The following is a 22,556-nucleotide window of genomic DNA, read 5'->3' on the forward strand; positions in this document are numbered from 1 at the left end:
TTTTAGAAACGTCAGCGTTTTTTCTATCCAAATCTACCAATAATATGCATATCCTGGCTTCTGGGCCTGAGTAGCAGGCAGTTTACTTTGGGCACACTTTTCATCCGGACGTGAAAATAGTGCCCCCCTAGCCTTAGGTTTTAACAGGTCACATCAATAAAGGATCATAGCTTTTACCTGGATTCACCTGGTCAGTCTGTCATGGAAAGAGCAGGTGTCCTTATTGTTGTTGTCAGATCAACAGACTCCTCCCCCTTGCTGTAATGATAGTCAGACTCCTCCCCCTTGCTGTAATGATAGTCAGACTCCTCCTCTGAGCCACTCTGCCTGGCTGCAATCGTGGTTGTTTACTCAACTCTGTAGCTAACCCTAACCCAACCCAGTCATGACATTCTCTCCTGCTGGTCCCTCCCCCCACCTCTATAATCTCACAGCAACAGCTCATTCGTCTGAAATGTGGGAGAGGTTTTAGGAAGGGCTGGTTAGATTCAGGGTTGATTTGTTTTCCAATGTTTTTCTCTCTTATTTCTCTCTCAGCACTTCCCCGCTCACCCTCTCTCTCCCCTCCTCCCCCCTTCTCTTCCCCTGCTCTGGCTTCTGCCTCCCTCCTTCCCCCTCCTCCCCTGTTCTCTCCTCCTCCTCTTCCCCTGCTCCTGCCAGTAACTGCCTTAACCGTTTGGCTTGGTGTCAAAGCAGGGGCCTTTTGTGACTCTTGTCACAAATCTGCCAGGAAAAACACTAACCATCTGTTTAGCCTGCAGAAAGAGCAGAGAGGAAGAGAGAGAGGGAAAGAGCAGAGGGAGAAGAATAGAGCTGGGGAGAGGAGAGGGAGAAAAATGGAGAGAGCAGGGAAAAGTAGAGAGAGAGGGGGCGAGCTGAGATCAGTGTGTAAATACCGTATTTTAGCCCTCACCCTTAGCCTGCACTGCCCTGTGTAGCACAGGAACACCAGCCCCTGTCCTTCCCCGTGTAGAATCAGTAATTATGAAATTCTAAATGTGCACAAAAAATGTACTAGCTGATGTTAGTGTCTGCTTGCTGGCTGAACCAGTGTCTGCTTGCTGGCTGTATGAAATGAAAGGCAGGGATGCCAACAACGCCAGTTCACACACTCCATGCTGAATACACATGCTAGCTAGTGCAGTGAAGTTCTCGCTAATTCCCAAATTAGTTTTCATTCTGTTCCGCTGTGATTGGTGCGCCGAGTTCTACAGCTGGACTCCTCTCTGTGATGTCATCACGTTGGCCAAATGTTCCAGAGTAGCGAGACACAGAGCCAGTTCTCAGAAATCAGCATGTATCTGACTGACAACAGTCCCACAACTTTGGTTCCGAACAACTTCAACAACAAGCTGGCAAACTAGCTAGCGTATGGCCGTTCAAACTAGCTAGCGTATGACCGTTCAAACTAGCTAGCGTATGGCCGTTCAAACTAGCTAGCGTATGGCCGTTCAAACTAGCTAGCGTATGACCGTTCAAACTAGCTAGCGTATGACCATTCATACTATCTAGCGTATGACTATTCAAACTAGCTAGCGTATGACCATTCATACTATCTAGCGTATGACTATTCATATAGCTAGCGTATGACCGTTCAAACTAGCTAGCGTATGACCGTTCAAACTAGCTAGCGTATGACTATTCAAACTAGCTAGCGTATGACCGTTCAAACTAGCTAGCGTATGACCATTCAAACTAGCTAGCGTATGACCGTTCAAACTAGCTTGCTCTACGCTGGAGCATGGTTTGCCGTAGTGTGCTGTGCATCAAAGACACCGAGTGCGAAGTAATTTTCAGAATTAGGAACTAGGGTTAGACGAATGAGCAAAATCTAGACTTTTATAGATGAGTTCCTCATCCCACAAGACAGATCGGTTGAGGGAGGAGTCACGTAGGGATGACATAAGACAATGGCCCAGTCTATTAATTATATTTCGGTGTGCTGCTGCATTGTGGGGGCCGTTGCCTAAGCATCCAAAGAGTCGTTTTGTTTGTTTCAGCAAGGAGCAACAAAGTTTCATCACAATGAGTCCATGTTACAGCCGAAACATGGATGAATGACCCTCCCGTTTCAGTCAGCTGAATTTTTGAGGTTTTTTTCTCTTTACCTCCCCAAATGTCGATCTCGTCTCATCGCTTCAACTCCCTAACAGGTCGAATCATGCGTCCTCCGAAACCTGACCCGCCGAATCCCGTTTCTTAACACCCGCCCACTTCATCCGGAAGCCACTCCCACCAACAGCCCGGGATCCAACCCGGGTCTGTAGTGACACCTCTGCCACTGTGATGCAGTGCCTTAGACCGCTGCGCCACTCACTATGACTGATTTTTATTTTCACAACGGTTTTCATCCCTAACCGTCGAAATTCAATTACCGTGCCAATCCTATTCACTCGTCCCCTAGCCTAGGACACACAGAGCGTAACACACACCTATTTAACCTGTTTTTGCTTTGTCATTAATTGGGTATTGTGTGTAGATTGATGAGGGGGAAAACTATAACTATCAAAATGTGGAGAAAGTCAAAGGGTCTGAATTCTTTCCGAATGTACCACACACACACACACACACACACAGTGCATTCGGAAAGAATTCAGATCCCTTGATTATTTTACACATTTGATTACGTTACATCAAGGATGATATTCAACCACAAAGACCAGGGAGGTTTTCCAATGCTTCGCGAAGAAGGGCAACAATTGGGAGATGGGTAAAACTAATTAAAACCAGACTTTGAATATCCCTTTGAGCATGGTGAAGTTATTAATTACACTTTGGATGGTGAATCAATACACCCAGTCACTAACTCAGTTGCCGGAGAGGAAGGAAACCGCTCAGGGATTTCACCATGATGCGCAATGTTGACTTTAAAACAGTTTGTTTAATGGCTGTGATAGGAGGAAAAACTATGGATGGATCAACTACATTGTCAATTAGCATAGTATTGTGGAGCAACTGCAGAGTGAAAAGAAAGAAGCATGCACAGAATGGAGAGTTTTTCAGAATGAGAAATAACCAGAATGGAGTTAAGCACAGGCAACATCCTAGACGAAAATCGGGTTGTCTGCTTTCCCAACAGACACTGGGAGATGAATTGTGACCTATCAGCAGGACAACGACCTAAAACACAAGGCCTAATCTACACTGGAGTTGATCCTGAGGGCCCGAGATACAGTTTTAACTTTAATCTACTTGACAATCTATGGCAAGACCTGAAAATGGTTGTCTAGCAATGATAGCTTGTCTAGCAATGATAGTTTCTGTTGCAGAAACTAGGTGTGGAGAGCTCTCCGAGAAATTACCCAGAAAGACTCACAGCTGTAATCGCTGCCAAAGGCGATTTCGTGTATTGACTCAGGGGTTTGAATTCTAATCTACTCAAAATATATTACATGTTTTATTTTTCATGATTTTTAAAATATATTTTTTCATATATATTTTCAAAAGTTTCTTCCACTTTGACATCCCTCCCTACCTACCTCACAAGTAGTTATAAACGTAACATTTGTTAACCTTAACCATCAAATGTGTAGCATTTGAAGTGACCGTATCAGTGAGACTGAGAGGGAGGGGAGCAGAGAGTGAGGTCATAGCAGTGAGACTGAGAGGGAAGGGGAGCAGAGAGAGTGAGGGAGTTGTAGCAGTGAGACTGAGAGGGAGGGGAGCAGAGAGAGTGGTCATAGCAGTGAGACTGAGAGGGAAGGGGAGCAGAGAGTGTGGTCATAGCAGTGAGACTGAGAGGGAAGGGGAGCAGAGAGAGTGAGGGAGTTGTAGCAGTGAGACTGAGAGGGAGGGGAGCAGAGAGAGTGAGGTCATAGCAGTGAGACTGAGAGGGAGGGGGGAGCAGAGAGAGTGAGGTCATAGCAGTGAGACTGAGAGGGAGGGGGGAGCAGAGAGAGTGAGGGAGTTGTAGCAGTGAGACTGAGAGGGAGGGGAGCAGAGAGAGTGAGGTCATAGCAGTGAGACTGAGAGGGAGGGGGGAGCAGAGAGAGTGAGGTCATAGCAGTGAGACTGAGAGGGAGGGGGGAGCAGAGAGAGTGAGGTCATAGCAGTGAGACTGAGAGGGAGGGGGGAGCAGAGAGAGTGAGGTCATAGCAGTGAGACTGAGAGGGAGGGGAGCAGAGAGAGTGAGGTCATAGCAGTGAGACTGAGAGGGAAGGGGAGCAGAGAGAGTGAGGTCATAGCAGTGAGACTGAGAGGGAGGGGAGCAGAGAGAGTGAGGTCATAGCAGTGAGACTGAGAGGGAAGGGGAGCAGAGAGAGTGAGGGAGTTGTAGCAGTGAGACTGAGAGGGAGGGGAGCAGAGAGAGTGAGGTCATAGCAGTGAGACTGAGAGGGAGGGGAGCAGAGAGAGTGAGGTCATAGCAGTGAGACTGAGAGGGAGGGGGGAGCAGAGAGAGTGAGGTCATAGCAGTGAGACTGAGAGGGAGGGGGGAGCAGAGAGAGTGAGGTCATAGCAGTGAGACTGAGAGGGAGGGGGGAGCAGAGAGAGTGAGGTCATAGCAGTGAGACTGAGAGGGAGGGGAGCAGAGAGAGTGAGGTCATAGCAGTGAGACAGAGGGAGGGGAGCAGAGAGTGTGAGGTCATAGCAGTGAGACTGAGAGGGAGGGGAGCAGAGAGAGTGAGGTCATAGCAGTGAGACTGAGGGAGGGGAGCAGAGAGAGTGAGGTCATAGCAGTGAGACAGAGGGAGGGGAGCAGAGAGAGTGAGGTCATAGCAGTGAGACAGAGGGAGGGGAGCAGAGAGAGTGAGGTCATAGCAGTGAGACAGAGGGAGGGGAGCAGAGAGAGTGAGGTCATAGCAGTGAGACTGAGGGAGGGGAGCAGAGAGAGTGAGGTCATAGCAGTGAGACTGACAGGGAGGGGAGCAGAGAGAGTGAGGTCATAGCAGTGAGACAGAGGGAGGGGAGCAGAGAGAGTGAGGTCATAGCAGTGAGACTGAGAGGGAGGGGAGCAGAGAGAGTGAGGTCATAGCAGTGGGAGAGAGTGAGGTCATAGCAGTGAGACAGAGGGAGGGGAGCAGAGAGAGTGAGGTCATAGCAGTGAGACAGAGAGGGAGGGGAGCAGAGAGAGTGAGGTCATAGCAGTGAGACTGAGGGAGGGGAGCAGAGAGAGTGAGGTCATAGCAGTGAGACAGAGGGAGGGGAGCAGAGAGTGAGGTCATAGCAGTGAGACAGAGGGAGGGGAGCAGAGAGAGTGAGGTCATAGCAGTGAGACAGAGGGAGGGGAGCAGAGAGAGTGAGGTCATAGCAGTGAGACTGAGGGAGGGGAGCAGAGAGAGTGAGGTCATAGCAGTGAGACTGACAGGGAGGGGAGCAGAGAGAGTGAGGTCATAGCAGTGAGACAGAGGGAGGGGAGCAGAGAGAGTGAGGTCATAGCAGTGAGACTGAGAGGGAGGGGAGCAGAGAGAGTGAGGTCATAGCAGTGGGAGAGAGTGAGGTCATAGCAGTGAGACAGAGGGAGGTAAGCAGAGAGAGTGAGGTCATAGCAGTGAGACTGAGAGGGAGGGAATCAGAGAGAGTGAGGTCATAGCAGTGAGACTGAGAGGGAGGGAATCAGAGAGAGTGAGGTCATAGCAGTGAGACTGAGAGGGAGGGGAGCAGAGAGAGTGAGGTCATAGCAGTGAGAGAGAGTGAGGTCATAGCAGTGAGACAGAGGGAGGTAAGCAGAGAGAGTGAGGTCATAGCAGTGAGACTGAGAGGGAGGGAATCAGAGAGAGTGAGGTCATAGCAGTGAGACTGAGAGGGAGGGAATCAGAGAGAGTGAGGTCATAGCAGTGAGACTGAGAGGGAGGGGAGCAGAGAGAGTGAGGTCATAGCAGTGAGACTGAGAGGGAGGGGAGCAGAGAGAGTGAGGTCATAGCAGACGTGGTGATATAAGCTAATCCCTTTCCTTGTCTGATGATAATCCACCAGAACACTCATCTCCTGCAGAAGGAAGCAGCCAGCATGCTAGAAGGCCTTATATAATACCAAGCTTATGTTGTCACTATCGTGTTCTGAGAGCTTTCAGCTAGTCCCATGTAGCTAGCTCTCTGGACAAAAAAAATATTTCATATTTTAGTACATCATTGTAAAAACAATAGTTCACTGGCTTCTACAGATCTGTTTTAGTGTGGAAATATATATTTTTTTGGTGTGAAATATATTTGACATTTTACGCAGTATAAACCAGTGAAACAAAACAAACATCATATTCCCAAGCATATGCCGCGATGACAGTTAGTGACGTTTATGTCTGGTAAAAGAACAAGAGATCATGGGATATATGGCTTTCAGAGAAACTTTGACAGACGGGCAGGTTAGTGGAGCTATTTAAACCCTCTGTCAAATCTGTCTGTTTGATACTAATTCACCACATGAGGCCCCTCACAACCACAGGACTGAACAGAGACACACTCCTCCGCTCATCTAGCCGTTCTTCACTGTGTGGCAGATCTCCTCTGTTTATGTTGGACTCTGGTGTGATGCAGATGGACTCCATTTACTACTCATGCAAGCTAGTAGCAGCAAGGCAGAGTAAAACTATTTATTTTATTTAACAATTTATTTAACTAGGCAAGTCGGTTAAGAACTAATTCTTATTTACAATGACGGCCAACACCGGCCAAACCCGGGCGACCCTGGGCCAATTGTGCGCCGCCCTATGGGACTCCCAAATCACGGCCGGTTGTGATACAGCCTGGATTCGAACCAGGGTGTCTGTAGTGAAGCCTCTAGCACTGAGATGCGTTGCCTTTAGACCACTGCGCCAAAGATGAAGAGAAAGACAGGAAACAAAGGTTTTATTAACATATTATTTCCCTGTGGTTCCAGAACATTCTAATCAACAGCCAATCCCTTTTGAAGCATCTCCTGTTTTCCACTCATCTACTCCTGTTAGTTTCCTTTTCAAATCTCTGCAATTTAGTTTGTGGACTTTTATTCCTGGATAATATAATGATGTGTGACTTACTGTAAGTGATTTTAGGGCCACAGCAACCTTTTTTCTGTGTGTTGGTTTGTGGTTGTCGTGGGTTGGGCTGTCGAGCTGCTGGGGGGGAGAGGCGGAGGGCTGCTGGGGGGGGTGGGGAGGCGGAGGGCTGCTGGGGGGGGGCTGCTGGGGGGAGAATGGTCATTAATCACAGAGCAGACAACACACTCAGGCTGCTCTAGTACTCGCTGTGATCTACACAGTTCAATTAGATTTCACATCAGGACGTCTCGCCAGATTACTTTACCTGCACGCTCACCCCCAGCCAGATCCCTGCCCTCACCAGCTGGCCCGGCTAGAGAGAGAGGGGCAGACACTGTTTGCTGAAAAGGTAGCAACACTGACGGAGAGGACCAAATCAATCAATAGGCTTTAACACCGTGGAGGGCTGTTCAGACCCTTAACACCTTGGAGGGCTGTTCAGACCCTTAACACCTTGGAGGGCTGTTCAGACCCTTAACACAGTGGAGGGCTGTTCAGACCCTTATAACCGTGGAGGGCTGTTCAGACCCTTAACACCGTGGAGGGCTGTTCAGACTCTTTAACACTGTGGAGGGCTGTTCAGACTCTTTACACCGTGGAGGGCTGTTCAGACCCTTAACACCGTGGAGGGCTGTTCAGACCCTTAACACCGTGGAGGGCTGTTCAGACCCTTAACACCGTGGAGGGCTGTTCAGACTCTTTACACCGTGGAGGGCTGTTCAGACCCTTAACACCGTGGAGGGCTGTTCAGACCCTTAACACCGTGGAGGGCTGTTCAGACCCTTAACACCGTGGAGGGCTGTTCAGACTCTTTACACCGTGGAGGGCTGTTCAGACCCTTAACACCGTGGAGGGCTGTTCAGACTCTTTACACCGTGGAGGGCTGTTCAGACCCTTAACACCGTGGAGGGCTGTTCAGACTCTTTACACCGTGGAGGGCTGTTCAGACTCTTAACACCGTGGAGGGCTGTTCAGACTCTTAACACCGTGGAGGGCTGTTCAGACTCTTAACACCGTGGAGGGCTGTTCAGACCCTTAACACCGTGGAGGGCTGTTCAGACTCTTTACACCGTGGAGGGCTGTTCAGACCCTTAACACCGTGGAGGGCTGTTCAGACTCTTAACACCGTGGAGGGCTGTTCAGACTCTTAACACCGTGGAGGGCTGTTCAGACCCTTAACACTGTGGAGGGCTGTTCAGACCCTTAACACCGTGGAGGGATCCCCTGTAGGTTGTGATAATTACAGGGGAATAATACGTCTTGTAAATGGTCTCTAACCAGATCACTAGTTAATGTGGCCAGACAGCCTCCCTCAGTAAAGAGCACTAGTTAATGTGGCCAGACAGCCTCCCTCAGTAAAGAGCACTAGTTAATGTGGCCAGACAGCCTCCCTCAGTAAAGAGCACTAGTTAATGTGGCCAGACAGCCTCCCTCAGTAAAGAGCACTAGTTAATGTGGCCAGACAGCCTCCCTCAGTAAAGAGCACTAGTTAATGTGGCCAGACAGCCTCCCTCAGTAAAGAGCACTAGTTAATGTGGCCAGACAGCCTCCCTCAGTAAAGAGCACTAGTTAATGTGGCCAGACAGCCTCCCTCAGTAAAGAGCACTAGTTAATGTGGCCAGACAGCCTCCCTCAGTAAAGAGCATTAGTTAATGTGGCCAGACAGCCTCCCTCAGTAAAGAGCATTAGTTAATGTGGCCAGACAGCCTCCCTCAGTAAAGAGCATTAGTTAATGTGGCCAGACAGCCTCCCTCAGTAAAGAGCATTAGTTAATGTGGCCAGACAGCCTCCCTCAGTAAAGAGCATTAGTTAATGTGGCCAGACAGCCTCCCTCAGTAAAGAGCATTAGTTAATGTGGCCAGACAGCCTCCCTCAGTAAAGAGCACTAGTTAATGTGGCCAGACAGCCTCCCTCAGTAAAGAGCATTAGTTAATGTGGCCAGACAGCCTCCCTCAGTAAAGAGCACTAGTTAATGTGGCCAGACAGCCTCCCTCAGTAAAGAGCACTAGTTAATGTGGCCAGACAGCCTCCCTCAGTAAAGAGCATTAGTTAATGTGGCCAGACAGCCTCCCTCAGTAAAGAGCATTAGTTAATGTGGCCAGACAGCCTCCCTCAGTAAAGAGCACTAGTTAATGTGGCCAGACAGCCTCCCTCAGTAAAGAGCACTAGTTAATGTGGCCAGACAGCCTCCCTCAGTAAAGAGCACTAGTTAATGTGGCCAGACAGCCTCCCTCAGTAAAGAGCACTAGTTAATGTGGCCAGACAGCCTCCCTCAGTAAAGAGCACTAGTTAATGTGGCCAGACAGCCTCCCTCAGTAAAGAGCACTAGTTAATGTGGCCAGACAGCCTCCCTCAGTAAAGAGCACTAGTTAATGTGGCCAGACAGCCTCCCTCAGTAAAGAGCACTAGTTAATGTGGCCAGACAGCCTCCCTCAGTAAAGAGCACTAGTTAATGTGGCCAGACAGCCTCCCTCAGTAAAGAGCACTAGTTAATGTGGCCAGACAGCCTCCCTCAGTAAAGAGCACTAGTTAATGTGGCCAGACAGCCTCCCTCAGTAAAGAGCATTAGTTAATGTGGCCAGACAGCCTCCCCCAGTAAAGAGCATTAGTTAATGTGGCCAGACAGCTTCCCTCAGTAAAGAGCATTAGTTAATGTGGCCAGACAGCCTCCCTCAGTAAAGAGCATTAGTTAATGTGGCCAGACATCCTCCCTCAGTAAAGAGCATGGTCTCAGTGGCCTGGAGTCATGGTCTCAGTGGCCTGGAGTCATGGTCTCAGTGTCCTGGAGTCATGGTCTCAGTGGCCTGGAGTCATGGTCTCAGTGTCCTGGAGTCATGGTCTCAGTGGCCTGGAGTCATGGTCTCAGTGTCCTGGAGTCATGGTCTCAGTGGCCTGGAGTCATGGTCTCAGTGGCCTGGAGTCATGGTCTCAGTGGCCTGGAGTCATGGTCTCAGTGTCCTGGAGTCATGGTCTCAGTGGTCATGCTGTCAGTGGTTCTGCTGTCAGTGGTCATGCTGTCAGTAGTCCTGCTGTCAGTGGTCCTGCTGTCAGTGGTCCTGCTGTCAGTGGTCCTGCTGTCAGTGGTTCTGCTGTCAGTGGTTCTGCTCTCATCCTCCCTCTCCCATGTCTACCTTGCAGGGTGAGTTGATAACCTTCTACTACTACTGGAAGAAGACTCCTGAGGCAGCGTCGTCCAGGGCCCACCGTAGACACCGTCGCCAGCCTGTGTTCCGACGCATCAAGACACGCACCGCCTCCACCCCCGTCAACATCCCGTCTAGACCCCCCTCCTCAGAGTTCTGTAAGTAGGACACTAACTCTCTACCCCCCGTCTAGACCCCCCTCCTCAGAGTTCTGTAAGTAGGACACTAACCCTCCACCACCGTCAACATCCTGTCTAGACCTCCCTCCTCAGAGTTCTGTAAGTAGGACACTAACTCTCCACCCTAACCCCTAACCTCTCACGAAGAGTCCCCAGAGTTCTGTAAGTAGTACACCAATTCTCCACCCTAACCCCTAACCTCTCACGAAGAGTCCTCAGAGTTCTGTAAGTAGGACACTAACTCTCTACCCCCCGTCTAGACCCCCCTCCTCAGAGTTCTGTAAGTAGGACACTAACTCTCCACCCTAACCCCTAACTTCTCACGAAGAGTCCCCAGAGTTCTGTAAGTAGGACACTAACTCTCCACCCTAACCCCTAACCTCTCACGAAGAGTCCCCAGAGTTCTGTAAGTAGTACACTAACTCTCCACCCTAACGCCTAACCTCTCACGAAGAGTCCCCAGAGTTCTGTAAGTAGGACACCAATTCTCCACCCTAACCCCTAACCTCTCACGAAGAGTCCCCAGAGTTCTGTAAGTAGGACACCTACTCTCCACCCCCCCTTCTAGACCCCCCTCCTCAGAGTTCTGTAAGTAGTACACCTACTCTCCACCCCCCGTCTAGACCCCCCTCCTCAGAGTTCTGTAAGTAGTACACCAACTCTCCACCCCCCCTTCTAGACCCCCCTCCTCAGAGTTCTGTAAGTAGTACACCAACTCTCCACCCCCCCTTCTAGACCCCCCTCCTCAGAGTTCTGTAAGTAGGACACCAACTCTCCAACCCCCCCTTCTAGACCCCCCTCCTCAGAGTTCTGTAAGTAGTACACCAACTCTCCAACCCCCCCTTCTAGACCCCCCTCCTCAGAGTTCTGTAAGTAGGACACCAACTCTCCACCCCCCCTTCTAGACCCCCCTCCTCAGAGTTCTGTAAGTAGGACACCAACTCTCCACCCCCCCGTCTAGACCCCCCTCCTCAGAGTTCTGTAAGTAGTACACCAACTCTCCAACCCCCCCTTCTAGACCCCCCTCCTCAGAGTTCTGTAAGTAGGACACCAACTCTCCACCCCCCCCGTCTAGACCCCCCTCCTCAGAGTTCTGTAAGTAGTACACCAACTCTCCAACCCCCCCTTCTAGACCCCCCTCCTCAGAGTTCTGTAAGTAGGACACCAACTCTCCACCCCCCCGTCTAGACCCCCCTCCTCAGAGTTCTGTAAGTAGTACACCAACTCTCCACCCCCCCTTCTAGACCCCCCTCCTCAGAGTTCTGTAAGTAGGACACCAACTCTCCAACCCCCCCTTCTAGACCCCCCTCCTCAGAGTTCTGTAAGTAGTACACCAACTCTCCAACCCCCCCTTCTAGACCCCCCTCCTCAGAGTTCTGTAAGTAGGACACCAACTCTCCACCCCCCCTTCTAGACCCCCCTCCTCAGAGTTCTGTAAGTAGGACACCAACTCTCCACCCCCCCGTCTAGACCCCCCTCCTCAGAGTTCTGTAAGTAGTACACCAACTCTCCAACCCCCCCTTCTAGACCCCCCTCCTCAGAGTTCTGTAAGTAGGACACCAACTCTCCACCCCCCCCGTCTAGACCCCCCTCCTCAGAGTTCTGTAAGTAGTACACCAACTCTCCAACCCCCCCTTCTAGACCCCCCTCCTCAGAGTTCTGTAAGTAGGACACCAACTCTCCACCCCCCCGTCTAGACCCCCCTCCTCAGAGTTCTGTAAGTAGAACACCAACTCTCCACCCCCCCCGTCTAGACCCCCCTCCTCAGAGTTCTGTAAGTAGTACACCAACTCTCCACCCCCCCCCCCCCTTCTAGACCCCCCTCCTCAGAGTTCTGTAAGTAGGACACCAACTCTCCACCCCCCCCCCCCCTTCTAGACCCCCCTCCTCAGAGTTCTGTAAGTAGTACACCAACTCTCCACCCCCCCCCCCCCCTTCTAGACCCCCCTCCTCAGAGTTCTGTAAGTAGTACACCAACTCTCCACCCCCCCCCCCCCTTCTAGACCCCCCTCCTCAGAGTTCTGTAAGTAGTACACCAACTCTCCACCCCCCCCCCCCCCCTTCTAGACCCCCCTCCTCAGAGTTCTGTAAGTAGTACACCAACTCTCCACCCCCCCCCCCCCTTCTAGACCCCCCTCCTCAGAGTTCTGTAAGTAGGACACCAACTCTCCAACTCTCCAACCCCCCCCTCCAAGCCCCCTAATTAATACATTGTTATTTAACACTTTAATTAATACATTGTTATTTAACAATGTTAATGTGACAGCATTGTATTTCTAAAGTTGGACGAGTTGTTTTTTTCTAACGGTACTCGTGTTTTTATTTAGAAGGTGAGATGTTTAGCTCGGTACTGAAGGTGTGTTCTGTTCTCCTCCAGTAGACCGGAGTTCAGCCAGTGAGATGTTTAGCTCGGTACTGAAGGTGTGTTCTGTTCTCCTCCAGTAGACCTGAGTTCAGCCAGTGAGATGTTTAGCTCGGTACTGAAGGTGTGTTCTGTTCTCCTCCAGTAGACCTGAGTTCAGCCAGTGAGATGTTTAGCTCGGTACTGAAGGTGTGTTCTGTTCTCCTCCAGTAGACCGGAGTTCAGCCAGTGAGATGTTTAGCTCGGTACTGAAGGTGTGTTCTGTTCTCCTCCAGTAAGCCTGAGTTCAGCCAGTGAGATGTTTAGCTCGGTACTGAAGGTGTGTTCTGTTCTCCTCCAGTAGACCTGAGTTCAGCCAGTGAGATGTTTAGCTCGGTACTGAAGGTGTGTTCTGTTCTCCTCCAGTAGACCTGAGTTCAGCCAGTGAGATGTTTAGCTCGGTACTGAAGGTGTGTTCTGTTCTCCTCCAGTAGACGTGAGTTCAGCCAGTGAGATGTTTAGCTCGGTACTGAAGGTGTGTTCTGTTCTCCTCCAGTAAGCCTGAGTTCAGCCAGTGAGATGTTTAGCTCGGTACTGAAGGTGTGTTCTGTTCTCCTCCAGTAGACCGGAGTTCAGCCAGTGAGATGTTTAGCTCGGTACTGAAGGTGTGTTCTGTTCTCCTCCAGTAGACCTGAGTTCAGCCAGTGAGATGTTTAGCTCGGTACTGAAGGTGTGTTCTGTTCTCCTCCAGTAGACCTGAGTTCAGCCAGTGAGATGTTTAGCTCGATACTGAAGGTGTGTTCTGTTCTCCTCCAGTAGACCTGAGTTCAGCCAGTGAGATGTTTAGCTCGATACTGAAGGTGTGTTCTGTTCTCCTCCAGTAGACCTGAGTTCAGCCAGTGAGATGTTTAGCTCGGTACTGAAGGTGTGTTCTGTTCTCCTCCAGTAGACCTGAGTTCAGCCAGTGAGATGTTTAGCTCGGTACTGAAGGTGTGTTCTGTTCTCCTCCAGTAGACCTGAGTTCAGCCAGTGAGATGTTTAGCTCGGTACTGAAGGTGTGTTCTGTTCTCCTCCAGTAGACCTGAGTTCAGCCAGTGAAGATGACCTGGACAGTGAAGACAGTGAGCAGGAGCTGAAGGGTTACGCCTGCAGACACTGTTTCACCACCAGTAAGTACCATCATCGCTGTGTTACACACACACACACACACCATCACCGTGACCTGGTGTGACAGTCCTCATGGTTTGTGATCAGTTTAAATCCCACCTCAAAACGGAGACGGGGCCGTGGCCTGTATGAGTCCTCTGTCTCTCTGTCTAGCTGTGTGTATGAGTCCTCTGTCTCTCCATCTAGCTGTGAGTCTTCTGTCACCCTGTCTAGCTGTGTGTATGAGTCCTCTGTCTCTCCGTCTAGCTGTGAGTCCTCTGTCACCCTGTCTAGCTGTGTGTATGAGTCCTCTGTCTCTCCGTCTAGCTGTGTGTATGAGTCCTCTGTCTCCCTGTCTAGCTGTGTGTATGAGTCCTCTGTCTCCCTGTCTAGCTGTGTGTATGAGTCCTCTGTCTCCCTGTCTAGCTGTGTGTATGAGTCCTCTGACTCCCTGTCTAGCTGTGTGTATGAGTCCTCTGTCTCACTGTCTAGCTGTGTGTATGAGTCCTCTGTCTCCCTGTGTGTATGAGTCCTCTGTCTCCCTGTCTAGCTGTGAGTATGAGTCCTCTGTCTCCCTGTCTAGCTGTGTGTATGAGTCCTCTGTCTCCCTGTGTGTGTGTGTAGTGATGTTTGAGTCCTCTGTCTCCCTGTGTGTATGAGTCCTCTGACTCCCTGTCTAGCTGTGTGTATGAGTCCTCTGTCTCCCTGTCTAGCTGTGTGTATGAGTCCTATGTCTCCCTGTGTGTAGTGATGTTTGAGTCCTCTGTCTCCCTGTCTAGCTGTGTGTATGAGTCCTCTGTCTCCCTGTCTAGCTGTGTGTATGAGTCCTCTGTCTCCCTGTGTGTAGTGATGTTTATGAGTCCTCTGTCTCCCTGTCTAGCTGTGTGTATGAGTCCTCTGTCTCCCTGTGTGTAGTGATGTTTGAGTCCTCTGTCTCCCTGTCTAGCTGAGTGTATGAGTCCTCTGTCTCCCTGTGTGTAGTGATGTTTGAGTCCTCTGTCTCCCTGTCTAGCTGTGTGTATGAGTCCTCTGTCTCCGTGTGTAGTGATGTATGAGTCCTCTGTCTCCGTGTGTAGTGATGTATGAGTCCTCTGCCTCCCTGTCTAGCTGTGTGTATGAGTCCTCTGTCTCCCTGTGTGTAGTGATGTTTGAGTCCTCTGTCTCCCTGTCTAGCTGTGTGTATGAGTCCTCTGTCTCCCTGTGTGTAGTGATGTTTGAGTCCTCTGTCTCCCTGTCTAGCTGTGTGTATGAGTCCTCTGTCTCCGTGTGTAGTGATGTATGAGTCCTCTGTCTCCGTGTGTAGTGATGTATGAGTCCTCTGTCTCCGTGTGTAGTGATGTATGAGTCCTCTGCCTCCGTGTGTAGGGATGTATGAGTCCTCTGCCTCCGTGTGTAGTGATGTATGAGTCCTCTGCCTCTGTGTGTAGTGATGTGTGAGTCCTCTGCCTCCCTGTGTGTAGTGATGTGTGAGTCCTCTGCCTCCCTGTGTGTAGTGATGGATGAGTCCTCTGTCTCTGCCGTCTCTCTCAGCCTCTAAGGACTGGCACCACGGGGGCAGAGAGAACATCTTGTTGTGTACAGACTGTCGTATCCACTTTAAGAAGTACGGCGAACTGCCCCCCATCGAGAAGCCCGTGGACCCGCCTCCGTTTATGTTCAAACCCGTCAAAGAGGATGAGGATGGACTCAGCGGCAAGCATAGCATGAAGACCCGACGCAACAGAGGATCGGTACGACTCCCTCCCTCTCTATTGCTTTCTCTCTGTCGTTCTTCTGTCTCTCTTCTCTCGCTTTCTCTTTCCCTCTGTCTGTGCTCTTTCTTCTTTCTCATTTTTTGTTGTCTCTTTCTTTCTCTATAATCTCGTTTCCATCCACAGGTTTTGTGCGAGTAAAGTCATACTGTATACAAAACAATCACCACAGCTGTGATGGAAACAGGAAGTCTCGGTACAATTGTATAAATGCGGACAGATCATTTGTTAGTTCGACATGATGGGTTATTTTTGCGTCGGTAAAATAAATAAATGTGAGAAATGTCTTTATGCGCCAATATTGATATAATAACCATCATATCGAAGTCAACTTGGAGTCACGCGATGACCAATGACGCGTGGTCTTCTCACTACGACTCGTCTTGACAGTAGAGGTCGACCGATTATGATATTTCAACGCCGATACCGATTATTGGAGAAACAAAAATAAACAATGCCTATTTTTATATATAATAATAATGACGAATACAACAATACTGAATTAACAATGAACACTTTTATTTTAACTTCATATAATACATCAAATCTATTTAGTCTCAAATAAATAATGAAACATGTTCAATTTGGTTTAAATAATGCAAAAACAGTGTTGGAGAAAGTAAAAGTGCAATATGTGCCATGTAAGAAAGCTAACGTTTTCAGTTCCTTGCTCAGAACATGAGAACATATGAAAGCTGATGGTTCCTTTTAACATTAGTCTTCAATATTCCCAGGTAAGAAGTTTTAGGTTGTAGTTATTATAGGAATTATAGGACTATTTCCCTCTATACCATTTGTATTTCATAGACCTTCGACTATTGGATGTTCTTAAAGGCACTTTAGTATTGCCAGCTTAATTTCAGGAGTTGATAGGCTAGAAGTCATAAACAGCGCTGTGATTCAAGCATTGCTAAGAGCTGCTGGCAAACGCAGGAAAGTGCAGTTTGAATAAATGCTTACGAGCCTGCTGCCTCCTACCACCGCTCAGTCAGACTGCTCTATCAAATATCAAATCATAGACTTAATTATAATAAACACACAGAAATACAAGCCTTTGGTCATTAATTATGGTCAAATCCGGAAACTATCATTTCGAAAACAAAATGTTTATTCTTTCAGTCAAATACAGAACCGTTCCGTATTTTATCGAACGGGTGGCATCCATCAGTCTAAATATTCCTGTTACATTTCACAACCTTCAATGTTATGTCATAATTACGTACAATTCTGGCAAATTAATTACGGTCTTCGTTAGGAAGAAATGGTCTTCACACAGCTCGCAACGAGCCAGGCGGCCCAAACTGCTGCATATACCCTGACTCTGCTTACACTGAACGCAAGAGAAGTGACAATTTCCCTAGCTAAAATAGTTAAAATAAATTAATGTTAGCAGGCAATATTAACTAAATATGCAGGTTTAAAAATATATAATTGTGTATTGATTTTAAGAAAGGCGTTGATGTTCACGGTTAGGTACATTGGAGCAACAACGGGGCTTTTTTTCGCGAATGCGCTTGTTAAATCACCCGTTTGGCGAAGTAGCCTGTGATTCGATGATAAATTAACAGGCACCGCATCGATTATATGCAACGTAGGACAATCTAGTTAAACTAGTAATATCATCAACCATGTGTAGTTAACTAGTGATTTATGTTAAGATTGATTGTTTTTTATAAGATAAGTTTAATGCTAGCTAGCACCTTACCTTGGCTCCTTGCTGCACTCTCATAACAGGTAGTCAGCCTGCCACGCAGTCTCCTCGTGGAGTAACAGGTAGTCAGCCTGCCACGCAGTCTCCTCGTGGAGTAACAGGTAGTCAGCCTGCCACGCAGTCTCCTCGTGGAGTAACAGGTAGTCAGCCTGCCACGCAGTCTCCTCGTGGAGTAACAGGTAGTCAGCCTGCCACACAGTCTCCTCGTGGAGTAACAGGTAGTCAGCCTGCCACGCAGTCTCCTCGTGGAGTGCGATGTTATCGGCCATAATCGGTGTCCAAAAATGCCGATGACCTATTGTTATGGAAACTTGAAATCGTCCCTAATTAATCGGTCGATCCCTCTAGTATACAGTTTATTAGTCTACAGATTAAATAAGTATCAAGGGTCTTATTCTAGTGATAATCATGGTGATCAATGATTGACTGACCCCCAAAATATTTTCACTCTCTCTTATCCATAATAATGTCATCGTGTAGACTAGCCTACTCGTACTGTATCTGAGAGCTGGTTGACTAGAGCGCAGGCACCAAGACCAATGTAGACACATTTGCTATTTTAAACTCAACCATTTTTTGTGACAAAACTATCGGTAGAGTTGAAAATGCGATGAAAACACATTGAACTTTTAGATTTATTTTTTTATTCGGTAAATTAAAAACTGAGAGAGAAAAAGTACATTGTTCATTTGGTGGAAACAAACCTTCTCGCATGTCTTCAGATGTCGACGCTCCGTAGTGGCCGTAAGAAGCAGACAGCCAGCCCTGATGGACGAGTGTCTCCAACCAATGAGGACCTCCGGTCTAGTGGCCGTACCTCCCCCTCCGCAGCCTCCACAGACAGCACTGACAGCAAGACAGACCCCATGAAGAAACCCAGCAAGGTAGAGTACACACACACACACACACACACACACACACACACACACACACACACACACACAGAGACACACACAGAGACACACACAGAGACACACACACACACACAGAGACACACACACACACACACACACACACACACACAGAAGCTGTGTTTACAGACACACACACAGAAGCTGTGTTTACAGACACACACACAGACGCTGTGTTTACACAGGATCACTCACGGGGCAGGATCACTCACAGGACAGGATCACTCACGGGGCAGGATCACTCACGGGGCAGGATCACTCACGGGGCAGGATCACTCACAGGACAGGATCACTCACGGGGCAGGATCACTCACGGGGCAGGATCACTCACAGGGCAGGATCACTCACAGGGCAGGATCACTCACAGGGCAGGATCACTCACAGGGCAGGATCACTCACAGGACAGGATCACTCACAGGACAGGATCACTCACAGGGCAGGATCACTCCCAGGGCAGGATCACTCCCAGGGCAGGATCGTGAGTGTTTAGATCCTTAGCCATTCCCTCTCATTAGACTGTAGCAGGTGAATCTGTATGAAAGTCTGATTGGAAATGACAGTAATAGTATGATATTATTGATTGATTGATTGATTGCCTTCAGAAGATCAAGGAGGAGTCTCCTATGAAGTGTGCCAAACGCCAACGAGAGAAAGGAGGAGCCTCAGACACCGAGGACACGGACAACAGGACCATCGCAAAAAAGTCCAAGACCCAGGTGACTTAGCTACTACGTGTCATACCAGAGAGTGTCTGTTGGGTAGCCAGCTAGATGTGTTGTGGGTTGAGGAATAGTGTCTGTCTAGCTCTGGGCTTGCAGTATCCACAAAGTAGTCCTGATCTAGGATCAGTTTTTCCTTTTAAAATCATAATGAATAACACCTGGAGGAGAACTGATCCTAGGTCTGTTATTATAGTGCTAATACCAACCATTCACGTTGTTGATGAGATGTGTATACCACAACCATTCACGTCCTCGACTTCTGTCTTTCCGTTCCCTGTTCCACAGGAGCTTGGTCGGTCCGACTCGCCGTCAGAATGCGAGGGAGAGGGCGAGGGAGAGAGCTCCGATGGCCACAGCGTCAACGAGGAGTGTAGCAGTGACGCTAAAGACATCGACCAGGATAACCGCAGCTCCTCGCCCTCCATCCCCAGCCCCAGAGACGGGGAGAGTGACTCGGACTCCTCCGCCCAGCAGCAGCTGCTCCTACTGCAGAGGAGGGAGAGAGAGAGAGATAGGGAGGGACAGTCGCAGCACCCTCCGGTTATCCAGTCCTGTCAGCCAGGGACCTCCGGTGGTCGCTCCACCACCCCGCCATTACCTCCCACGTCCTCCACAGCCCCCTCACTGGTCCCCCAGGTGTCCTCTCCCTCCGCACCCCCCACTTTCCTTCCACTGCCGCTACCGCCTCCCATGCCCCAACAGGCCGGCCCCCTCTCTCTCAACCAATCAGGGGTGTCCATCCACCCCCAGAGGCGGCCCTCTCCCTCGCCTCATTCTCCGCTGCAGGGGATGTCTCAGGCTCCACCCCCAGGACCCCAGTCGCTACCTAGCGCGCTCCACGGCCCACAGCCCCACCCATCATCCATTCCCCACCCACTTCAGGTTGGCCCCTCCCACCTGCCCCACCTGCCCCACTCCCTCCCCCCCCAGTCTCAGGTCCCGCCCTCCCCACTGCCTCTCGGCCAATTGCAGCAACCGCCCCACAGGGTCCACACGCCTCCCAGCCAATCGTTGTCCCAGGGTGTATCGTCCAATCAACTGCCCCGTGAGCAGCTCCTACCCCATGCCCCCTCCATGTCTATGCCCCACATCAAGCCCCCTCCCACCACCCCCATCCCCCACATGCCCAACCGCGACCCCCAGTCTCACAAACACGGCCCTCCACACCTCTCAGCGCCCCCCTTCCCCCAGATGCCCTCCAACCTGCCCCCTCCGCCCGCCCTCAAACCCCTTTCCTCCCTGTCCGCCCACCACCCTCCCCCAGCCCACCCTCCTCCCCTCCAGCTCATGCCTCAGGGCCCTGGCCAGCAGCTCCAGCCCCCACCAGCCCAGCCCCCTGTCCTCACCCAGTCCCAGAATCTCCCCCTTTCAGAGAGAGAGAGAGGCAACCAGCACCCCCCTCCTCTACCTCTCTCTGGACCATCGCAATCCTCCCACCCCAACACACCCCAACAGCCCCCGTTCCCTCCTCACCCCTTCAACCCTGTCCTGCCCCCCTCCTCCGCTGGCTGCCCTCCCTCGTCCTCGTCTCTACCACCAGGCCTCCAGCCCCCCTCCTCCTTCTCCATGCCCATCACCGCCCCCGTCGGCTCCGCCTGCACAGGTCCTGCCGTCCCGCCTGTACACATCAAGGAGGAACCGCTTGACGAATCAGAGGAGCCCGAGAGCCCTCCGCCCCCTCCTCGGAGCCCCTCCCCCGAGCCAACCATCGTCAACACGCCCAGCCATGCCAGCCAATCAGCACGGTATGCCCTGACACACACACACACACACACACACTGTCAAAACACACACACAGTCAGAACACACACACACACTGTCAAAACACACACACACACTCTGTCAAAACACACACACTGTCAAAACACACACACACTGTCAGAACACACACACACACACACTGTCAGAACACACACACACACACTGTCAGAACACACACACACACACTGTCAGAACACACACACTCTGTCAAAACACACACACACACTGTCAGAACACACACACACACACACTGTCAGAACACACACACACACACTGTCAGAACACACACACTCTGTCAAAACACACACACACACACTGTCAGAACACACACACACACACTGTCAGAACACACACACACACACACACACTCTGTCAGAACACACACACACACTGTCAGAACACACACACTGTCAGAACACACACACACACACACACACACTGCCAGAACACACACACACACACTCTGTCAGAACACACACACACACTCTGTCAGAACACACACACACACTGTCAGAACACACACACACACACACTGTCAGAACACACACACACACACACACACACTCTGTCGGAACACACACACACACACTCTGTCAGAACACACACACACACTCTGTCAAAACACAAGTTTTTTCACGAAGAATATTAATGATTCGTGACTACAAGTCGTATAAGAACTGTGATGTTAGCAAGCTGCTCAGGGGTGTCAAACTGATTTTACCACGGACCGCGTTTGGTCTTCACTGAGGTCCGGAGGGCAGCCCACGTGCCGGATGTTTGACACCCCTGATTTCGTGTGTATTTCCATGAAGTATTGTTGGCTAAACTGTACAGCCTTACTATAATACAGTGCATTTGGAAAGTATTCAGACCCCTTGACTTATCTACATGTTATGTTACAGCCGTATTCTAAAATTGATTAAATTATTTTTTCCCCTAAAATCAACACACAGTAATGACGAAGCAAAAACCGGGTTTTTCATTTTTTGGGGAAATGTATTAAAAATAAAATAGACACTTTGCTACGGGACTTGACATTTCAAGTCTCATAGCAAAGGGTTGATCATTTTTTTCAACTTGATGGGAGTCCACCTGTGGTAAATTCAATTGATTGGACATGATTTGGAAAGGCACACACCTGTCTATATAAGGTCCTACAGTTGACAGTGCATGTCAGAGCAAAAACCAAGCCATGAGGTTGAGGGAATTGTCCGTAGAGCTCCGAGACAGGACTGTGTCGAGGTACAGATCTGGGGAAGGGTACCAAAACATTTCTGCAGTATTGAAGGTCCCGAAGAAAACAGGGGCCTCCATAATTCTTAATTGGAAGAAGTTTGGAAACACCAAGAATTTTCCAAGAGCTGCTTACCTGGCAAAACTGAGCAATCGGGGGAGAAGGACCTTGGTCAGGGAGGTGACCAAGAACCCGATGGTCACTCTGACAGAGCTCCGGAGTTCCTCTGTGGAGATGGGAGAACCTTCCAGAAGGACAACCATCTCTGCAGCATTCAACCAATCGGGCCTTTATGGTAGAGTGGCCAGAAGGAATCAACTCCTTAGTAAAAAGCACATGACAGCTTGCTTGGAGTTTGCCAAAAGGCACCTAAAGGACTCTCAGACCATGAGATGTTTCTCAGCAACAGGGACTGGGAGACTAGTCAGGATCAAGGGAAAGATGAACAGAGCAAAGTACAGAGAGATCCTTGATGAAAACCTGCTTCACAGCGCTCAGGAACTCCTTCCAACAGGACAACGACCCTCAGCACATAGCCAAGACAATGTCTTTGAGTGGCCCAGCCAGAACCCGGACTTGAACCCTATCGAACATCTCTGGAGAGACCTGAAAATAGCTGTGCAGCGACGCTCCCCATCCAATCTGACAGAGCTTGAGAGGATCTGCGAAAACTCCCAAAATACAGGTGTGCCAAGCTTGTAGCGT

General features: G+C 49.9%; 1 protein-coding gene across 38 annotated transcripts in view; it reads left to right on the top strand.

The window, feature by feature from the left end:
• LOC110491178 (arginine-glutamic acid dipeptide repeats protein) overlaps nucleotides 1-22,556 on the top strand; it is a 323,796-nt gene that overhangs the window by 292,429 nt on the left and 8,811 nt on the right. For 11 of the 38 annotated variants that reach the window (XM_036947767.2, XM_036947766.2, XM_036947770.2 and 8 more), the window contains 6 exons: nucleotides 10,091-10,253; nucleotides 13,692-13,784; nucleotides 15,292-15,491; nucleotides 17,946-18,107; nucleotides 18,737-18,850; nucleotides 19,142-20,601. In XM_036947767.2, coding sequence (XP_036803662.2) covers nucleotides 10,091-10,253; nucleotides 13,692-13,784; nucleotides 15,292-15,491; nucleotides 17,946-18,107; nucleotides 18,737-18,850; nucleotides 19,142-20,601 — 2,192 coding nt within the window. Of the gene's footprint in view, nucleotides 1-10,090; nucleotides 10,254-12,025; nucleotides 12,049-12,404; nucleotides 12,424-13,691; nucleotides 13,785-15,291; nucleotides 15,492-17,945; nucleotides 18,108-18,736; nucleotides 18,851-19,141; nucleotides 20,602-22,556 lie in introns of those variants that run through there. The other 27 variants (XM_090203963.1, XM_090203962.1, XM_090203968.1 and 24 more) reach the window with 7 other exon arrangements.

Source organism: Oncorhynchus mykiss, chromosome 16, assembly GCF_057628025.1.
Source record: "Oncorhynchus mykiss isolate SJ-2025 chromosome 16, ASM5762802v1, whole genome shotgun sequence".
Lineage (NCBI taxonomy): Eukaryota > Metazoa > Chordata > Actinopteri > Salmoniformes > Salmonidae > Oncorhynchus > Oncorhynchus mykiss.